The sequence below is a fragment of the Macrosteles quadrilineatus genome, unplaced genomic scaffold (assembly GCF_028750875.1).
Source record: "Macrosteles quadrilineatus isolate MER2022 unplaced genomic scaffold, UCM_ALF_1.0 Scaffold_8__2_contigs__length_117827958, whole genome shotgun sequence".
NCBI classification, from domain to species: domain Eukaryota; kingdom Metazoa; phylum Arthropoda; class Insecta; order Hemiptera; family Cicadellidae; genus Macrosteles; species Macrosteles quadrilineatus.
The window spans coordinates 90,460,791-90,480,984 of record NW_026542601.1 but is presented as its reverse complement, the minus strand read 5'-3'; the positions used below and the strand labels follow the sequence as shown (position 1 = coordinate 90,480,984).

The 20,194-nt window shown below is 36.0% G+C and overlaps 1 protein-coding gene across 1 annotated transcript; it reads left to right on the top strand.

Annotated features, from left to right (window-relative positions):
- Positions 1-14,318: 14,318 nt before the first annotated feature.
- Positions 14,319-19,845, top strand: LOC129000965 (outer dynein arm-docking complex subunit 4-like). The gene is made up of 5 exons (XM_054428070.1): positions 14,319-15,054; positions 16,260-16,392; positions 16,565-16,717; positions 17,324-17,563; positions 19,439-19,845. The coding sequence occupies exons 1-5, from the start codon at positions 14,482-14,484 to the stop codon at positions 19,618-19,620; spliced, it is 1,281 nt and encodes a 426-aa protein (XP_054284045.1). The 5' UTR covers positions 14,319-14,481; the 3' UTR covers positions 19,621-19,845.
- The last annotated feature ends 349 nt before the right edge of the window (positions 19,846-20,194 follow it).

Below are 20,194 nucleotides of genomic sequence, written 5' to 3'. Positions count from 1 at the left end.
CTATAATTCAATTAGAAGCCCAGTGATCAAGGACAGCTGGGTCTGGTTTCAAACTATCAAAAAGCCCATGACTTTTCTCATGATTGTACGGTAAAATGTGATTTAGATTGTCAAGTGAGCACTATAACCGAAATATACAGATTATAAGTTAAGTAAACGTAAAACCATAAACTAACGGTTTAGAAAGAATGATAAATATTTTGTATTATTATTATTATATTCACCCACCAGCTTAGTCTTAGCAAGTTTCTTAGACTAGCTCCAAGAGTTAGGTGAAAGCAGTTTCTCAATTTCGCTTTATCTGATTAAAACTCGCCCTCGCCTCACGCCAACAGTTTTCACTTTAGGAACACTTTTCTTCCTCTTATCTTACACAAAGTTGGTGAAATCTTGATGCTCTGTGTTTTGAAAACTATTGTGATCAGATTTAGACAAGTGTTGGAGATATAAATGGGGTATCGCATACTTAACCATTCATACAACTGTTGTCTGTTATCGACATAAATCACGAATCACTTTTGTGTGCATTGCTGAATATGAAGGGTGGTGTAGAATGACGCTGGTTGATCTGTGTAGCTTTTGTTACTAAGATCAGCTGTTTCTTTTGTTACGATTTAACGTACCATTGATCTGGGACAGTTGTGTTCAATCTTAGTGCCGAAAAAGCATCTGAGTTTTACCTTCAACAATTGATACAGTATCGAATCAACTATATTTTTTCACGGCCAACCATCTCTATCGACTCTGGAACAAAGACAGCCAGTAGAGGACTACTAAGGTGAAGACAGATGTACAAGACATACTGCTACGAGTCACGACACACGGACCGCCGACAGTACAAACCTACAAACCACATGCGCGTGACGTCACATAACCGAGCGATAAATTAGGAGAATTAATCATGGCGGTGCCTGGTTCTGGTACAGTCTTGGCGGACCCCATGATCGATCCCCGCTTGATGGGGCCCCAGCACGACCGCAGCCGCTTCTCTTTGTTTACTGATTTGGAGATCGTAAAGAACAGGAATTGTTGTCTGTCGGTTGAGGACCGTTTTGTCGTATCGACCCCGTCCTGGCTTTTGAACTGGTGTTTGCCGTTTGCAGTTTTATGCTGTGTTTTGTCTGGCTTGATCTGTGGGGCGTGGACACGTTTAGGTAGGAGTGTTTTGTGGAAATTGCTTGAATTTAAAAATGTTTTGCCATAAAGTTTGGTAGAACCTTTGATGATTGAGAGGAGTAGAGATTTTCACACTATTTTTGGTTGTAGACAATTTTGGAGTAAAATTGGACTTAGGCTAGTTGCATTGAGTCACCGACACAGTGAAAGTCTTTTAAACAAAAGATTCTTCCACAGCCAGATGAATACACTTGGTCCAAAACTTCAGTGTCCAACATTAATGGTTTTACTTAGTTTGTGAGGATTTAGCAATTATTGCTCAGCGATTTATTAGAAAGTTAGCAATTATTGCTCAGCGATTTATTAGAAAGTTTAGTAGAACGATAGACGCCGCTGATTTAATCGGTCGTTATAGATTCTCTACTCAAACTGTCGAGCTCAAGATAAGTAAGTTTCTTCAGAAACGTGTAGCCATCAGCTGTGTTGAATGTGAAGTGCAGCATAGATCGGCGTCAATATCACACAAAACACGTAACATAACACACGTATGATTAAAAACATAAATTTACATAAAACCATAACAGGCTGATACAAAAATAATGGAAACGCAGATCACAGGTTATCTCTATCTCCACATACAGTATTTTTAAAGAGGTAACGGTCAGTTTCAGGGTAGGGCATGCCATCCCAGAGAAGCAAGGATGACAGGAAGGACCACAGCAACTCGTCAGAGGCCACAAGGAAGGTTTATTGCGATGAAGCTCTTGGACATCTCAAAGGAGGCAACTACAACAAGGCGCTGGTCGCTTACAATAAGGTGAGTTGTATCTATTTACTAGAGTTCAGAGAATTTATCCCTATGCAATATAAATAAAGGTGAACTGGTGTTACAATTTGTGGCAGAATGTCTATTAAAAAATAGCTTTACATTTATTTTGGAAATTTCTTGGATCTTCAAGTAAAATTTATTTCATGCGTCTTATGGCCAAACCATCCTGTTTGGCCACAGAGCATAAACCTTAGAGGAAATTAAGAGATTAGTTGAATAGTTTCGAAGATTGTAGCGCATTAAAAGTTACAGCTTGTTAGATGTTTCACGCGAAGGAAATTGGTTCTTTTGAGCAATTTTACCAAAGTATGAAAAAAACTATTTGTGGTTAAACAACAATTGCCAAGCCACAGCGTTTTCAGTTTCAAGCATAGACAAGGGAATTTTTAATCAACACCTTTTTGAATTGTCTCCATACCGTTAGGCGTACAAAAACTCTTCAATATACTGTTACTTCTTTCTCTACAAAATGGTTTGGGAATAAATTTAGAAATTTTATGTTTAATACCTCCTCTAAGAGAGGACAACGATTGTTTCAGCGACCTGTCGCCGTCTTCTGATCTTAAAGAATATTAACGTAAGAAAATTCTTGCCAAGGATCAGACGAAGGACATATAGTCGCCGAAACGATCGTTGTACACTCTTTTAGACGAAATGTTAGGAATTACTAGACGAAATTAAGGTAAATTAACCTTATTATATGGTTAATTGATTCGTGCCTACACAAAAATGAAATTTTAAATCTATTTTAATCAAAACTATACAATAATATAGGCCTACACAACTTTTACAGTTGTTAATATTTTTTGAAATGTTGTTATTATTACGAGAAAAAAAAATGTAAACTAAACGTGGCGTACTGTTAGTTCTCTGATTTTATAATCGAAGAGCAAAGTGGATACTGTTAATTTACTCAATAAAAAGATAAAAATATGTATTCGACATCATCACAATCAAACATTACCAGACAAGAGACATTCTGGTGACTTCTCGCTCGAGTATGCTAACTTTGTATCCAAAACTTATTGTAAACTAAACCACTTTACGCCAGAGCCAGAGCCACATCAACGTGAGTCCTGAGTCGGTGGCTCAGGTGGTAGCGTCACGGACTCCGGGTCCAAGGCAGTGATGTCGTGGGTTCGAATCCTGGTCAATGCCACAAACATTTATCAGTACAGTTCATCTTTGTACTGTACCGGCTCACCCCTTGCTTTGCTGGATACGTTCCACACACAGATCTGTAGTCTATGTGGACGGGCAAATGTAAGGTTAAGAGGCCGCCAACCTCTTTTTATACAAAAAAACAAAACAAAAAACGTAAAATATAATTCTAGACTGTAAGCACACACTGTGAATGGCTCATTCAAACAAGTTCTTTGTAAAATATAAAGACTACCACTACAGCAGGTTCATGCGCTACGATACAGCTTCCAAAGTCAACGGTTGCTGCTATGAGTTATGACGTAGGTTTCGGTTTGCATGCGTGTAAGCTGCTTTATCTACTTTATTGATGAACACGCCATGTAATTAGTTAACTGCGAATCTGCTTCACCTCGGCACGCAAATCCGAGGATGGTTCTGGCTAAAAACAGCTGATATTATAGTGCATCATACAAGGCAGCATTGAATTCTAAGCTATTAAGAACAATGAGACTAATTTATCATGGAAGAGTAGGCATTTATTTTAAACCCTAAGATTCTTCGTGGAATACATTTTTTAACCACTCTCATTGCCAAGGAAAGGATTCTGAATGACCCAGAGTTCTAATTCAACACGAGAGGTAAACCCAAAGTGAAATAGCCGCGTTTATAATTTATTTTCAAATAAAAAAGAAAATATAAATATTCTGTCCCCCTCGTGACAGAAGAAGGCCTACGTTTGCTTCCAAGTTTCCTTAATTCAAAATGGTCTTTTTATCAATTGATACTTACACGATTGATGAGGTGTTTCCTAAATTGGCTTTATTTGTTTATTTATTTTAACGAGGGGGCCCTTGTTCAAATTGCGTAGTAATATAAATAATGTAGTGCAATTCCCGGTCACCTTTCAAAGATTGCTTTGTAGCTGAAAAAGATTTAACATTCAAGAACAGCTTTGTCATATCACAATAAAAATAAATTATGAATGTGCGCTTAGCTATTAGATTTACAAAACTACTGATAAAACAATATACATTTCGATTATACAGTAGATGCACATCACACCATTGAGAGTAATTTGCCTGGAACAGCTGGTGTTAGTCAGCAAAAATACTACACTAAGGCATCTCACTTCATTCTACACTGACACTCATTTTTCATTCGTATTTGGAGTAAAATACGCACCTACGTCCTCCGCATAGATCTTTATTATTAATCCTCTCCTCGTCTCAATTATTGGTAATAATTGGCAACAATAAAGTTATGGTTAAGAATCCTGACAATGTTCATTGTACTGTACATTTAACAAAGAGGTTGCTTCCAAAGAAAAACAAAGAGGTTTGAGTAAAATGGGAAGTCTGTCTAAAAATTTTGACAAGGATAAAATCGTAAGACTATTCAGTTTCAGTGGTTATGACCAGTTATCGTAATGGTATTGTATTTTACTGTCAGTAATAGAAAATGTCCGCATCAATCCTTTTACCATAATCTTAACCTTCGCCTTGTGAACTTAAATGCACAACTTCAACAGTTGCAAAACTGAAACGTAAGAACACGGTCATTAGTATAGTCGCAGAGCCGCTTGAATACAGAAGTGAACTAAAGTCAAACACGCAAACGTTTTACTGCAAAATAATGTGCAACAACTGCATACAACTAGGACACGTATTCTTCCTTGGTTGTGACACGGAAATATTGAGGTTAGAAATATTTCTGTAATATCTAAACCACAATGTGTGAGTCAAGGTAACTTAAAGACATGTCAAATTTGAAAACTAATGAATGGTCAGTAAACCATTTTTCTCAATTCCTTATAAGAATATGCCCTACGCCTACGAGGAGCTGAGGGAAGGAGACATGTACACAAATTGCAAACCACAATACCCTTTAACTATCAAAAACTATTTACAAGAAATTTAATTTTTTATGTATATCCAATATCAATACCATAGACTAACTAACACAAATAGACTTTTCAGAGAATGTCAAATCATTGACTATTGGATACTGAAGCAGTATCAATAGTGAAAGGTTTTAGGTTTTATCTATGGCAATACCATCAAGAGTGATTTACCTAATACCTACCTACTTTAATCAAGATACAATTGTTACCAAATGTAAATAGTTGATTTCTGACCTAAAAACGTGATTGACGACAGCCTCTACCTCAGGAAACTTCGTATTTCGGTGCACAACTCATTTGAAAAATTAAAAATTTAACATTGATTGCCAAGTAACTATGTTGGTTGAACAAAATAACATGGAAAAAGTAAACGACTTTAAACATGTGTTTATAACAAGCCATCTACCTACAGTATACTAGCAAAATACAATATACAGTATAGAGGGGAAAGCATCAGTTGTTACTAGTGAGCAAAGATTACACTGATGATTACTCGATATAAGGGAAACTAGTTCCGATCAAACACTGATTATTTTACTTGACTCTCTCCTACCAAAACTTAGTCCCCGAAGTACTGAGGCAATTAAGAAAATTTTGGTTTTACAGTGAAATAAATATTTTAAATAATATTTTTTCCCGTAAATAAGAATTTTAACAAAAATTTTAAATCGCATGTTTTAAATTTAAACAACCCGTCAAAACAATGTTTATGCAAGTACTGTATAGGCTCATAAACGAGTGATTCAATCAGCATCGACTGTAAAATAAATTAATGTGTTATGAATTGCCAGGTTAAAATTGCCATCATAATAAATTGAAATTCCACTGATACTTAAACAATACAAGCCAACATAAGTTATAAATAAAACGTTAGTTTTCTCTTTATTGCTTAAACAATCTAAATAAACGTATCCGAACCATGGCTTTGTCCCCTGTTTCTTTACTAGAAATGTTCTTTTCCTACAGCTACCTAACAATGTACATGTTCTCTCACTGATTAGAGAAAGCAAAGTGACCAATTCGCTCATCAGTGAGACAATGTTAACATTGTCTCACTTCAGATTTGCAACGTGAAGGCACGAAATAGTGAGCTCGTAACCATTATACATCGATGCGCGTAACATGCAGACAAGGTCGTATGCGCACGAAATACGTTGGCAGCACTGGCTGTAAATCAGCTGGCCAGCTGTTGTACTGTTGTATTATTAAATGGCATATTAAAAGTTCACTTCTGTGTAAAAATATGTTTCTTTAGAAATTTATTTGTTTTATGGTAACTGTAGGAAAAATATAATGTGCAACTCGAGTGCAAATTGCCTCACTCGAGAAACCATTCCTCACTCGCCTACGGCTCTTGAGTAAGTAATTCTCTCGAGTGAGTCAATTGCTCACTTTGCCCACTAGTTGCACAAATCTATTATATTACTTATTTAATACGCAAGCACGTTTTTTGTGACAATTACTCCTCCGAAACCACTGAACCGATTGACATGTTTTTGGTGTCATTGGAAAGAGCGTAACGTGAAGTTGTGCAGGAAACTTTCTTTTTAGGGAAATAATTAGAGAGTGAGGCCCTGGGGCCCTTTAAAGTTTCGTATTTCTCCATAAGGATAACATGGGAGATAATTTTTATTTACAGAAACATATGTTTGTTACCGTACTTGAAAATAGTCAAAGTCTACTACATAATAATTGCTGTGTATTATGACTGTTAATGTATACTACATTTCAATCAAGGATTAAGTACCTTAAAGTTTACTCATAATGGATCTTACTACTTTATTTTAATGCTGGGAATAGTAAAATTCAGTTGAGATTATAAGTTACCATTATTTAGAAAACTTTACTATAATAATTTATGTATTTAAAATCACAAATCTTTGACATTCTTTATTCATTAGAAACGAAACAGCTGATCGAGAAATCAAACAAATAATCTACTTCATGTGAATAATGTTTTTACACAAACATCGTTTTTTTTTTACCAATAACTTGATTCTCTTTTACTTGTGGGTGTATTTTGAGTTTGCAGTTTTATGAAAGCACCAAGCCAAGTAACTTTTATCTAATTTTCTTTATAAAATAACAGTATTAATGAAATTACTACATGAACTTGACAAGTTAGGTACCGTAATCAATTGTCAGTATGCCAAGGGGAAGAATAGTGGGCCCTCGAAAACGGTCGAAGGCGGAGACACCCATCTAGAAAATCGAACTGAGTTTTTAAATATAGAGGTCAGTGGATTGCCAAGACACAGATTATACTAATAAAAGGGGGCAGTGGTTTTATTGATATTAATACATCAAAAACGGCCTCATTAATGGCACAAGGCTTCATGTGGTCAGAACGGTTAACAACAATGTAAAGTAGAATTTAAAGTCCTAACTGGAACAAGCGAGTAGGGACATATTTTGATTTCGGGGATACAAAATTGCCCGTCTGAATCAAACTTACCTTTTAAATGGAAAGATGCTAATTTCTGTTATCATTGGCATTTGCAGCATAAGCACTTTAATTAAAGTGCAGCACTGTTCTTAGCCAGACCAATTTCAGCCATGAGCAACTATATATATGTTGTTTTAAGTAAGGCTACATCTTTTAATAGGATACGCATATTCATTACGGAAAATTCTGACCAGGGTAATATTCCTGAAGGTAACTTTAAGACTAAAATCGTATTATTCATGGAAATGCTTTGTGATTAAAATATTGTTTTTTAGTGTTTATTTTTAAAAGTGTTTTCTTCAAAGCAGCATTTTATGACCCTCAAAATATGCTAGCCTACATAGGCCTATTGGTTTGATATGATAAAATGTTTTGTTAAATGTGTTTTTTTATCTTAAAAAAATAACTAGGCCTACTGTACCCTATAACATACTTGAACTTGATTACTTATTAATTTACTAAATATAATATGCATACAGCTAGAACATGGCTGGACTGCTTCCCTTCTAAGGTTTTATTATTACTGTATTTAATTTTCAACGTCGAGTCAATATACAGGGTGTTCATTTGAAAACTTTCCATATCTGTTGTGTGCAAAGGTAAGGCTTTAAACACTTGTTTGTTTTCATTTCCCCCTAATTTGGACATGCCAAATCCAATAAAATTATTTTCAATTTCGAAAAATGCCCCAATAGGGCCCAATTTGGGGGGTAGGGGTGCTTTTTGAGAAATTTTCAAATGTAAACATGGGTTGTGTGATACATCAATTTAAAGGTCTAATCATCCCGACTATTTTGGTTCAATAAAAATGTAATTATCTTTAACCGTATTTACAGGGTGGGTCAAAACGTTTTAAAAAAGGACTTTGAGGTTATGTACCGTATTACCCGAACTACTGAACGTAACAGCGCCAAATTTATTTCCAAGCTTATTCTTGATCTACTCTTTAAGATAACTTGTAATAAGGGCATTTTCCATGTTATTTTCTAATTTAAAAAGAATCTAAAATTTGAAGAATAAAAGAAAGGTGAAAACTCAAAATTCTTAAATATCAAGGTATAACAAATTTCATACCACGTGAAAGGTCCTTTTTTAACAAACAGTTTATGTATTTAAGTTTTCTTTCTATCTCTTACCGTTTAAAAATTGCAGCAGAAAAACTGAATTTTCTATGGTAAAACTATAACTAGTTTTCTAACAAAACACATTGCACTTTGCTCAACGATGTATTATGATTAATTACAAATTGATCAACTACTTTTACTTGTGTCAGTACATCTTGGACCCTTCATCCTGTTCTTTTCTCATTGGTAACTGATCCAGTTTCAGAAATTTCTTAACTAAATCATTTACAGCTTTATGACTTAAGGTCTTACCTGGATTTTTTTGTTAAACACTTTGAAGTTATCCTGAAACAATTTTGTTCTGCCCAATAAGTAAAAATAAAGTCTATTTTTTTAAGTGTACACCATATTCGATTAGATACTACAGAAAATAGTACTTTTTGAAATTAGTACTACCATTGACTAGTCAATGGTACTACAGTACAGAAAGCGGCCCACATGTAGGTTGTCCTCATCAGTTATAAGACAAAGTGTTTTTCACAAATTAAAACGTAATGACTTGTTTGTCAATCAGGTTATCAATAATTATGAATTGTTTCCTTCAGTTAATGCACCATTAAATGTGTCTAGAGACGAATTTTGGCTGTTTTATTAGAAAACTAGTTACGATATTACTATGGAAAATTCAGTTTTTCTACTACAATGTTTAAACGGTAAGAGATAGAAAGAAAACTTAAATACGTAAAATGTTTGTTAAAAAAGGACCTTTCACGTGGTATGAAATTTGTTATACCTTGCTATTTAAGAATTTTGAGTTTTCAGCTTTCTTTTATTCTTAAAATTTAAGATTTTTTAAAAATTAGAAGATAACATGGAAAGTGCCCTTATTACAAGTTATCTTAAAGAGTAGATCAAGAATAAGCTTGGAAATAAATTTGGCGCTGCTCCGTTCAGTAGTTCGGGTAATACGGTACTTAACTTCAAAGTCCTTTTTTAAAACGTTTTGACCCACCCTGTAAATACGGTTAAAGATAATTACATTTTAATTGCACCAAAATAGTCGGGGTGATTAGACCTTTAAATTGATGTATCACACAACCCATGTTTACATTTGAAAATTTCTCAAAAAGCATCCCTACCCCCCAAATTGGGCCCTTTTGGGGCATTTTTCGAAATTGAAAATAATTTTATTGGATTTGGCATGTCCAAATTAGGGGGAAATGAGAACAAACAAGTGTAAAATGCCTCACCTTTACACACAACAGATATGGAAAGTTTTCAAATGAACACCCTGTATAACACGATGAATTTGTTTTCTAAATTCATATGTTTTTGCGGGGCATTGAGCCGCACAGGTTCACTAGTAACTATAGACTACGCTTATTTACATATTTGCTGCGACGTGTTATTTAAGTAATTTAATTATTTATTGTTTAAACGAACTCTACATTCTACTGTGTGTACAAAACATTCAGTTATTTACTCTATCAGTTCAAGGAATAATATATGAGTTAACCTAGCTTGCACGATAATTGAAAACAAAACAAAAAACTGTTCGGTCAATTTCCTCCTATATACATTTAATTGATGGAGATGGTTTTGACATACAAATTATATTGTTTGTATTACGAATTTACCCTAGAAGTCGTATGAATACATAGCTAAAAAGAACCTCAAAATAGGAGAACTGTATAAAATGTCCTTTTATGTTTAGCTTAAGTAGGTTTTAATAAACGTTAAGATGTCTAAAAGTGTGGTATTCACACTTTTAAAGTCTGATAAATGCATTATAGCATTATAGGCTACTTAAATAAGCTTAAATAAACACAGTATAAAAGAAAAATGTTTAAGTATCGTATCGTGATGAGAATGATTGTATTGTCAGATTATCGAATTTGCATGTGTATATTAGGGTCTCCCAACTACAAATTCCATATTCTGGGACAAGTAATATTACACAGTAAAGGAAACCTGAAATTATTTGTTGCGTTAAGACATAAGATGCATTAGTCTAACCAAGATGAGAGTATACTTCAAACATATAAAATAGAAAGTGTTTTGAAGAGTTTATTATACTTTCTCTAGTAGAAAAACACTGATATTTAATATTATTTTGGTATTTATTTTATTGGCTGGAGTTCATTACACTTATTTTGCAGTTTCAAGTAGCAAAAGCTTCCTTTAGCTATAAACCACACCACAGATGTATTAATTTACAAAATTGAATACTTTACTGTGCAGTGCAGGTAATATCGCGGCCGCTTGTGTCGGTAAAGCAGTCTGTAGTTTACTCTAAGTCCGTTAGGTGCGCCACTTGACAGTAGTACATTGTTGCATTTCGTAACAATTAAATAGCATTGTTAACCAACGATATAAACAACTCAAACGTGTATACTGTATTTAAATAAACTATAAACTGTTAAAACTATCCATATCATCAATATTGCTTTTAGATGTAGTCGTTATATTTGCTATCGTACACTGGTACACAAAAACTCGAACAGATGTTACTGTCAAATAGCTTGGTACTTTAGGCCATATTAAAAGTGTTGTTGAATTTTAATCACATTGTCAATCCTATCCTATTCTATAATATAAAACAAGCGCATGTACGGGCAAACTTTTTTTCTGTCCGAGGATTTTTTATTTTGGTTTCTTTAATATGGGGTATTTGGCGACGAGAAATCGATTCAATTGGAGTTGGTCACAAGGCTGGGAAAATCCAGTTTCCGTCCTACAGCCCTTGAAAGTGCCCATGTTATCGTCAATACCTTTTTGTAGCTGAAGTTAACAAAACAGCTGCTACAATTATTTTTACTGTCATCATTTTGATTTGCGTGTAAACAAAAATACGGTAACTGTATTCGTTAGATTGGACTAAACAAAAAGAATAGTTATATTCAGTTTGGCTTATATACATATTACTGTTATATGTTTTCAAGGTTAATTTACAAGAGTAATAATGAAACGCGGAAGACCTACGAAGCGAATACATAATCCGAAAGGGATAGAAGCTACAAACCATCGTCACTCGTCAGGAAATAAATTTCACTTCTTCGTCTACAACCCAGTTCCAACCAGCTTATACATCTCACCAAATGTCTTCGAAATAGGCCAAGACTTACATCAAAGAATAAAAGGAGAGAAATGATTAAAGATCTTAAGGCCGTGCAAAATAATTAATTAACAGCAGGCCGATTATCTTGAGCAGAGTGTCGACGAATCGCTGCTCGACGTTTGGAAGAACGTCAGCGCACTGAAATTCCTCAAACCTCTAAAGTCGCCATGTCAGCGGATTTTGGATATTCACGATTGGAACCGTTTGACGTGTCATGAATACACACGACGTGTGTCCGAACTGATCCGCGGTCAGAGGGTATTTCTTCAACATCAAAACTCCATTATATTCAAAACGTCAAAAAACTATGAGCTATCAGTTTGTTGAGGTGTGCCTAAGTCACGTTGGGTAGGATACTGCAAATAATCTAAATGCTAGGATCTATGAAACGGGTGTAATTAGACACACTGATATTATTTCATCGATTATTTTAATACGTCTCAATAATGTTCATTATCTGTTTTTTTTATCTTTACCAATGTACGATAAACACATATTTCATAGTGTTTATTTATTCTATGATTGTAGCTTTTGCGGGTTTAGCTGCCGAATACGGTGTGAAATTGTAAATGGCGAACGAGTCTTCAGGAATGGTTTAGGCACTGTGTTACAACAGCAGTAGGTTTTCAGCCCTTTGAAACTTCACAACGAATGAACGAACAGAGTTCCTTACTCAATTCCGCCGCTACAAAACGTCTATAGAATATTTATTCTGTCTACATTTAACCACCATGTGTTCAATTGATACAGAAAATGCATCCGCAAACGACACTCAGATTTGGCAGCTAGGAACCCCTGCATTGCCGCCTTTACCGGTAAATTGTAATAACGTTACTTACTCCTGAAAATAGATATTTACCGGACGAGTGTGGTTGTTCCCGTGCGAGACAAAGTCGAGTACGGGATTACCATACAAGTCCAGTAAACACATTTTGGACGAGTGACTACGATATTTTACGCCATACTACTAAATCCGTACAAATCACATCCTTATATATTATCACCGACTAAGGACTAACAATCACTAGTCATATCCTCTAAGAGAGGTTATGTTTTTGTTTATAAACTAACCACTCTCACCCATTGCCAAATACAGTTTTGGGGAACGGCAAGCAAATCAGCAATTATTCAAAGATTTCAGTCAAAGGCGCTGCGAAGAATGTTGATGCTCCGTGGTTTGTCTCGAATCAAACAATCCATGAAGATTTAAAAATACCTACAGTGATTGAAGAAATAACGAGAATTAGCAAGAAATATCAAGAAAAACTCGAAACCCACCAGAACAATTTAGCCGTTAACTTGCTGGACAATAGTGAATTTCCCAACAGACTAAAAATTGTGAAAGTTCTTGAACTCCCGTACCGATTTGCATAGTTTTAGTTACATGATATGACTATTTATTTTTCCAAGATCTTTCACTGGGGAGATTCTTGGTCAAGTCATTTACTTATATTATGCCTTTTACTAATTGTTCACAGTTGTACTGAACAGATTGTAAAATAAAATAAAGTTAAAAAAAAATTGCCAAATACAGTATAATCAGCTGGTTGGTGTCCGGTAAACTCTACAGTACAGTAGTAATGAAACTCCATTTGATTAAGCTGACGGCAAACAGCTGTTTTCTGGACTAAATCATTGTGGGGGAAGTTCGTCAAAAAAGCGTAGTGTGACGTCAAACATTTAACTAAATCTCCCCCTATTTCGCTCGCACCTAGTAAAATCAGCTGATCGATTGTATGTTTCGTGTTCCCTAATCTAGTGTGTACATCGATTTACTTTTCGTTATTTCTTTTGTGTTACGATTTCCAGCGAGTATAAGATGACTATCATATATCGTACATGCTTGGGCCGGCAAAACTTCGGAACCACAACATAGTTGCAAAGTGCAAAACAATACGACTTGTTTATGGTGTTGGTAGTTGCAAGATTGATGTTTTTCATTGGAAATCTTCTTGCAGCTATTACAGAAAAAACACATAAGAAACAAAAATATTGAAGCACAATTTATTTAATTTTAATTATGATTGCAGTTTTAAACTGAATCTGTGGCAAACTTGTGCCAATGGTATTTCCTCCTTTTTACTAAACCATTATCTTATTGTTTGGATAAACAAAATAGGTTAAATCAATACTGGTCTTCCACATTTTATCTCTCTGGGCTATTTTCGTAAGTCAACAACTAAGCCGAGATATCTCTCACCTACCTAGGCATTGATTCCATCGTTGCCTTGACAACGCCACTGCAGGCGTCAACCTATAACTCATATTCTCACCTCCAACCTACAGCCAAACTCTAGTTTTGCGAGTTGAAAATAGTTGTTGTAAGGGTGGAAAGGGAGCATATTCAGTTTTAAAAGTGTATGACAGCTACTAGAGGGTGTGTAAATCAATATTGTTGTAATTAGGGATTTATTTTACTGAAGAAAACGTCAAAGATATTGCAAGGAAAGTTGAGTGCGGAGTGAACTGGATATAAACGGGTAGTGTTCTATTTTAGATGCACACAATTATATAGTGGTTCTGCTGCACTATTAATTAATACATATAATAGCTTAATAATAGATGTGAATTGCAATAAATCTACATTTTGTTTGCCATACTATATAGCACTTTGAAACACAGAAAATCACTAACACTTAAAATTCACTAGTTCGACGATCATAAAGTTGAAATTTATAGCATAAGTTAGTTACAACTACTACTCAATCATCATTATACACCTAGGTACTTGCAATACTATCAAAGTACCTAAAATACTAATACACAAACACATAATCATAAATCTTTTTGGTGTCTTTCTCACAAAAAAATAGAAGAAAAATCAGTTAGAGTTTACACTGTAAACAAGTTTAAAATCAAACAACCATGGGAGATATGTCAGGAGATATCCAAATCTCATCTGGAGGCCACACCTCGGTGGACATCCTCAAGATCTCCGCCAACACCGAGTACCTTCACAGCTTCCTCCGGGTGGACCATGGAGAAGAGACTGGATCAGAGGCCGGTGACGCAAACAAGGGGAAGAAACCACTCAAGAAGAAACCAACCGAGGGAGAAGTCAGGACTGAGAGAAGACGAGAGAGAGATCGACCGAGAAGTCCGAGCACGCCTCCTCCAGCAGGACCCACCAGCTTCCAGCAGATCAAACGTGAGATCATCGCAAAGGCAAAGGCGGAGCGCCAAAAACTCTTGAAGGCAGGGAAGAGGTCAAAGAAAGATAGAGTGAGGATGGAGGAGATATACACCGATAAGGATAGAGCTGCAGCGGTCAACATGGGCAGTCGGGATATCAAACATTCGCTGAAGATGAAGAGACGTCAGGATAGGAGTAAGGCATTGCAGATACCTGAGGAGGCTGAGCCGAGTACACTACTTGCTCTGGGTAGTCATGAGTTGAGGTCTGGAGACGTCGACATCGCCATCGGGTTTGTCAACAAGGTGAGATAAATGTAAAGGTAGGTTAAGGTTTATCCATTAAGGTGAGTTTTAATACTTTGCAAACAAATAGAGGATTGATTTTTTGTTACTGAAGTAAACATCTTGTATTGACCAGCTGTTGAACTGTTTGAATCTGGTTGTATTGACCAGATTCATAGTATCAACAGCAGATTGTTGAAGTCAATTTTAATGATAGGCCTACAGTATTTGTAAAATACAGAAACTGTGTAACTAATCCAAACTAAAAGGAACAACTCTCATTGTTACAGTATGTTTTATGTCGCATCATCTATCATAGCGATAAGAACTGAGGAAGAAAATATAATACCGACAGAGTAAAACGCTCTGACAGCGGCTCATTCAATTACGTACTTTTTCAATAAGAACAACTACCTACAACTCTAAACTACATATGGTCCATGGATAGAAGTTATGTCTACTTGAATATCATGTATTCAGTGATAGAACATAGTTGAATGAGCCACTTGTAGAGCGTGTTACTATCAGTATTATATTTTCTCCCTTAATATTTGATTTGTAGGCTATACTATTCTGGTTCATGTGACATATATAGCAGATGCAATACCTTAATAAATTGTCCTTTCAGTTTGGCTTTGTCAAACAGTTAACAAATTCAGCTAAACTCAGTAATAGACATATCTCTGTTTATGACTCGATTCAACTACATTGATTTTTGATCTGGCTACAACCTTTTAAAACCAATTCAAACCATTTCAAAATTTAAAAATGATTTCAAACAATACCTTTCACAGAAAAATTATTATTCTATTTCCGATTATTTAAATTATAAGTAAAATGTATTTTATTTTAAGCTATGTATATTTTAGTTTTTATTTGTAGTGTTTTTTATCCCTGACAATATCACCTGTTTCACCAGCTAACGCTGGATTTGTGAAATGTTTTGTGATAATAAAGTAATATTTCATTTAATTCCACAACCATATCATGGTAATAATGGGCTGTCTACCTGTGAATCTTCAAAGGTAGTATCAAGCCAATTCTATACAAACCTGAAAAATCTGCTATCCGCCTGTTACTTTTCAGGAATCAATAGTTTATTCCAGGAAGACATTTTTTTACAATGCCAGTGGAGTCAAAGTTGGCTTGCAGAGCAGTTGTTATATCGCTATTGATATGTTTGTTCCATGTTTTGTGTGTATGTTGATATGATTTGTATGTTCTAGGCCCTTGAGCTATGTTCCACTGATAAGAATGCCCTTGTTGCCCGGAGCAAGTGCTATCTTCTCCTGGGAGAACCAAACTTGGCCCTCAAAGATGCGGAGACTGCGCTCGCCAGTGATAAGAGCTTCGTTAAGGGTTTGTAATATTTTATAAAATATTACTGTAATAATGGAAAATGGGATGGCTAATAGACAAAGGCTGTGACTTAACATGTGATAGAGTCACCTCACGTAAGCTTCCGCTTTTGCCTAACCTACCTTAGGAAAATTATTGCTTATACGCATCTCATTCAAAATTCGTTTGACAGGAATTCTTCAAAAGGCTGAAGCCCTCTACCACTTGGGTGACTTTGAGCACGCCCTCATGTACTACCACAGAGGTCTCCGTATCCGACCGGAAATGCAGGAGTTTAGACTCGGAGTGCAGAAGTCACAGGAAGCCATCGAGAACACCATTGGAAGTAAGAGCTGATAATTAGGTAGATAACAGAATGTTCAAATAGTTGTGTCCCTCTGGGAGTGAGCTGGTCTGGTGGTAGAGTGCAGGATCTGGATCAATCACTAATGGATTTTAACTACAGTAAGTAATAATGCTGCAACCCTCGAGGACTAGCCTGAAGTAATGTGCCCAACATTATTGTCTGAGCTTAAATGCATTGTTAGCTTAGTATAGTTATTGGGAATTTATTGTTAAAAAAGACTCAATGCTGTTTTCTCTGAAACACAACCCATATTTAAGATTTATTGCAATTAATTAAAAAAATCTCGTATGTATTGTATTACTCAACTTCAAATTTTTCTACTGACTTAAAAAAATTACTTTTTTATAAGTACTATTCTACAGTAGTCTTCATAATATTTACGTTTACGAAAAGACAATGTTGAGCTTATTTAAAATACATTTTCTTACAAAACTAAATCGGTGCAGACAACAATGAACAATGAATATCAGCTGATCTGAAATGGAGTTTAGGAAGCGGTGCTGCCAGCTTATGAGATTTTTTTGTCCCAAACAATTGGATTTTATAAAAAAAACTCTCTGTTAAAGTGATTCTTTACTGTTACAGATAAGGTAGGGTCTAAGTTGACTTTACCACCTTACCTGGAGCAGTCCCGTCCCAACAGCAAAGTGTCGAGCGCAGGACCAGGCGGTAGACCGAGTGTTGCGAGTTCCGAGCGTGGTAAGAGCGCCATCTGTGTTGACGAGCTTATCAAAAACACTGCCAGCAGCAAGAAAGCGGAAAAAATGCTACTGGGTGAACTCAACGTGGATAAAGAATACTTGGAGGAACTCCTTAAACACCCAGGTACAGAACTTATTTTTTTAGAATTAAATTTTTCCTGAAAATGTACTGTAATTTAAGCATAAGTTTGATGAGAAAAGAAAATACCTCTTGAGCTTACCCTTTCATTGTGAGCCGTGACTACGTTCCACCGTCGAATGTTACAACTCATTTTGTGTTTCAAGTGTTACAAATGAGATTTTGTATAGTACGTGTTTTGCCAGTATCAATGTTCTGACGTCCCTCGTCAACTGTTTGCTACACAGATCTTTTTCCTACCTGTAAATGTGCAATTTCATAGGTTCTACAGCGTCACTCCTGTCAACATCTATATCATTTGGCATCCTTTTTAGTTTTCACTATTAATGCTTTTTATGTGGGTTTTCCGTCGTCTCGTGTGCCCTAATTTTTTTTTCATGGAGTAATTAAATTCCCCGTCAGTGCCTGATGAAATGAAATGAATTTACCACCCTGGCTACTTTTGGATCTGCCTGCGTCTTCAACCACTTGGTTACCTCTTGTAGCTGTGCGTCGTCATCAAAACGCTGCATAACCGGCCACTTCTTCATTGCTGGGAATAAGTGAAAGTCACACGGTGCCAGGTCGGGACTGTACGGGGGATGGGGAAACAACTCGCACCTAAAAGATTCAAGAACTTCGCAAGTGACATTTGCCGTGTGGGGCCGGGCGTTGTCGTGAATCAACAGGATCTTTGAGCTTAAATTTCCCCTGCGCTTGTTTTGTATCGCTCTTCTAAGGTTTTGCAATACCTTTGACAGTTTATTGTAGTGCCTCTTTCCAGGAAGTCCACAAAAATTACATCTACCCTATCCCAAAAAACAGTCGCCATCACTTTCCTAGCCGACGTCGTTTGCATGCATTTCTTGGGTTGGGGGGAATTTCTGTGCCCCCACTGCATTGACTGTAATTTTGTCTCGCAGTTCACATGTTTGACCCATGTTTCGTCACCAGTAACGATGCGATCGAGTAGAGAGTCACCATCTTTATCGTAAGCGTCCAGAAACGGTAGTGCTGCAGTCATACACTGATTTTTGTGACTTTCTTAAACTTTTTCAACAAGTTCAGGAGTCACAATGCTGGGTCTTCCACTTCACTCTTCGTCGTGAACGTTTGTTCAGCCATTTTTAAGTTTTATGACCCACTGATGCACTCCACCTTCAGTAATCAGGGTTTCCCCATAAACTTCACAAAATTGCCCATAGATTTCTAACGGTTTGCAGTTTTTTGCAGTCAAAAACCTTATAACTACATGCACTTCACAGTTCGCAGCATTTTCAATTAACACAAACATTTTAAACTGTACACCAGAAACCTCTCACTAGCACGGATAGATGCCAACTGAGCTGCATAACGAACTGACACCAAGATAGCCGCACTATCCTCACCCTTTGGGGATACAGACAAAAACGTAATCTACTTTCTGGATAGCCCTCGTATTATTGTTGATAATCTATTAATTGTTTTTTTTTTATCATTGCAGCTTGTTCCTCTCAAACGCCGAATTGTTCTTGAACCTTTCCCCCACGGTTTTTCTTGCTGTTAGGTAGAGCTGCGAGCCGCTCCTTGTCCCTGCACATGGGATCACGCTTCCCAGTTCGTTTGCCTGGGTGCAGGTGCGAGGGTGTGGTTCAATTTTGATGTTTTAAATACAAGAAAATATCAATAGTGATTATAAAAAATTGTGGGTGACATTGTCAATTTCTTTTTATACTTTTATTGTTTGCAATCTTAAAAAAGGACAAAAGTAAAATTATGTTTTACATTTTTTTTCAAACATAAAATTACCTATCAGCTCTCCGTTATAGTTGTACTGCACATGTCATTGAGAAAAGAGTATCTAGAGTCAAGGCATCACACTAATTACTTTCATGTTGCCAGATATCAAATGTTTACACAAAGAGATGGCCAACAACCCAATACAGAAGTACGCTGAGGAGGGAGTAGCGTTCATCAAAAACCGCCAAGAGTTTTGGCGGCAACAACGATGCGACAACTCTGGTGGAGCAACCAAGCGAAAACGTCCTTCAAAGAAACAACCAAGCACAAACAAACAATCTTAATTCTGATGTAAACCTTGTATTGTCCATTAGTTCATAGCTAACATAGTAAGTAGCATCAATGATGATTGAATATCATTAAAATAGGAAAAAGTAGTAAGTTAAGTACTGTTCTGAAACCATTTTGGTCAAAATTCGGTTTAAGTTTAAATAATAAGTAGTTATAAAACATGTTTTGCTTGGTGTAATAATTGCTCAATTTTAATTAAAGATTATATTACACAAGTAGACTGATGTGTTTTTTTTTTTTTTAATCAACCTCTAAGAATAAATATACATCAACTATGAAGTGTGACAGTAATACAGCACAACTCTGATTTCTAAAACAGAGCACAACAAAATTTTAACATGTAAGGCCCCGTCATAGCTGGACGGCAAGAGCGACGCGACTGTTGGCCACTGCTGTCGGCGGCAAAATGTGGGTCCACATTTCCAGGATTATGATCAGATGGAGTCGAGGACATCAGCTTTGTCCATTGGTTTTTTGTTTGAATTAAAAAACATATTATCATAACACATTGTTGAATTTGGTTGTGCTTATACTGACGTGAAATTGTATTTGATATTTTACTAGTTA

Excerpts from the sequence above, each read along its gene's own strand:
- LOC129000965 (XM_054428070.1), top strand. The coding sequence starts at position 14,482 with ATGGGAGATATGTCAGGAGATATCCAAATCTCATCTGGAGGCCACACC. Across the intron at positions 16,393-16,564 it reads TGATAAGAGCTTCGTTAAGG|GAATTCTTCAAAAGGCTGAA; the intron begins GTTTGTAATATT and ends TTCGTTTGACAG. Across the intron at positions 17,564-19,438 it reads GGAACTCCTTAAACACCCAG|ATATCAAATGTTTACACAAA; the intron begins GTACAGAACTTA and ends TCATGTTGCCAG.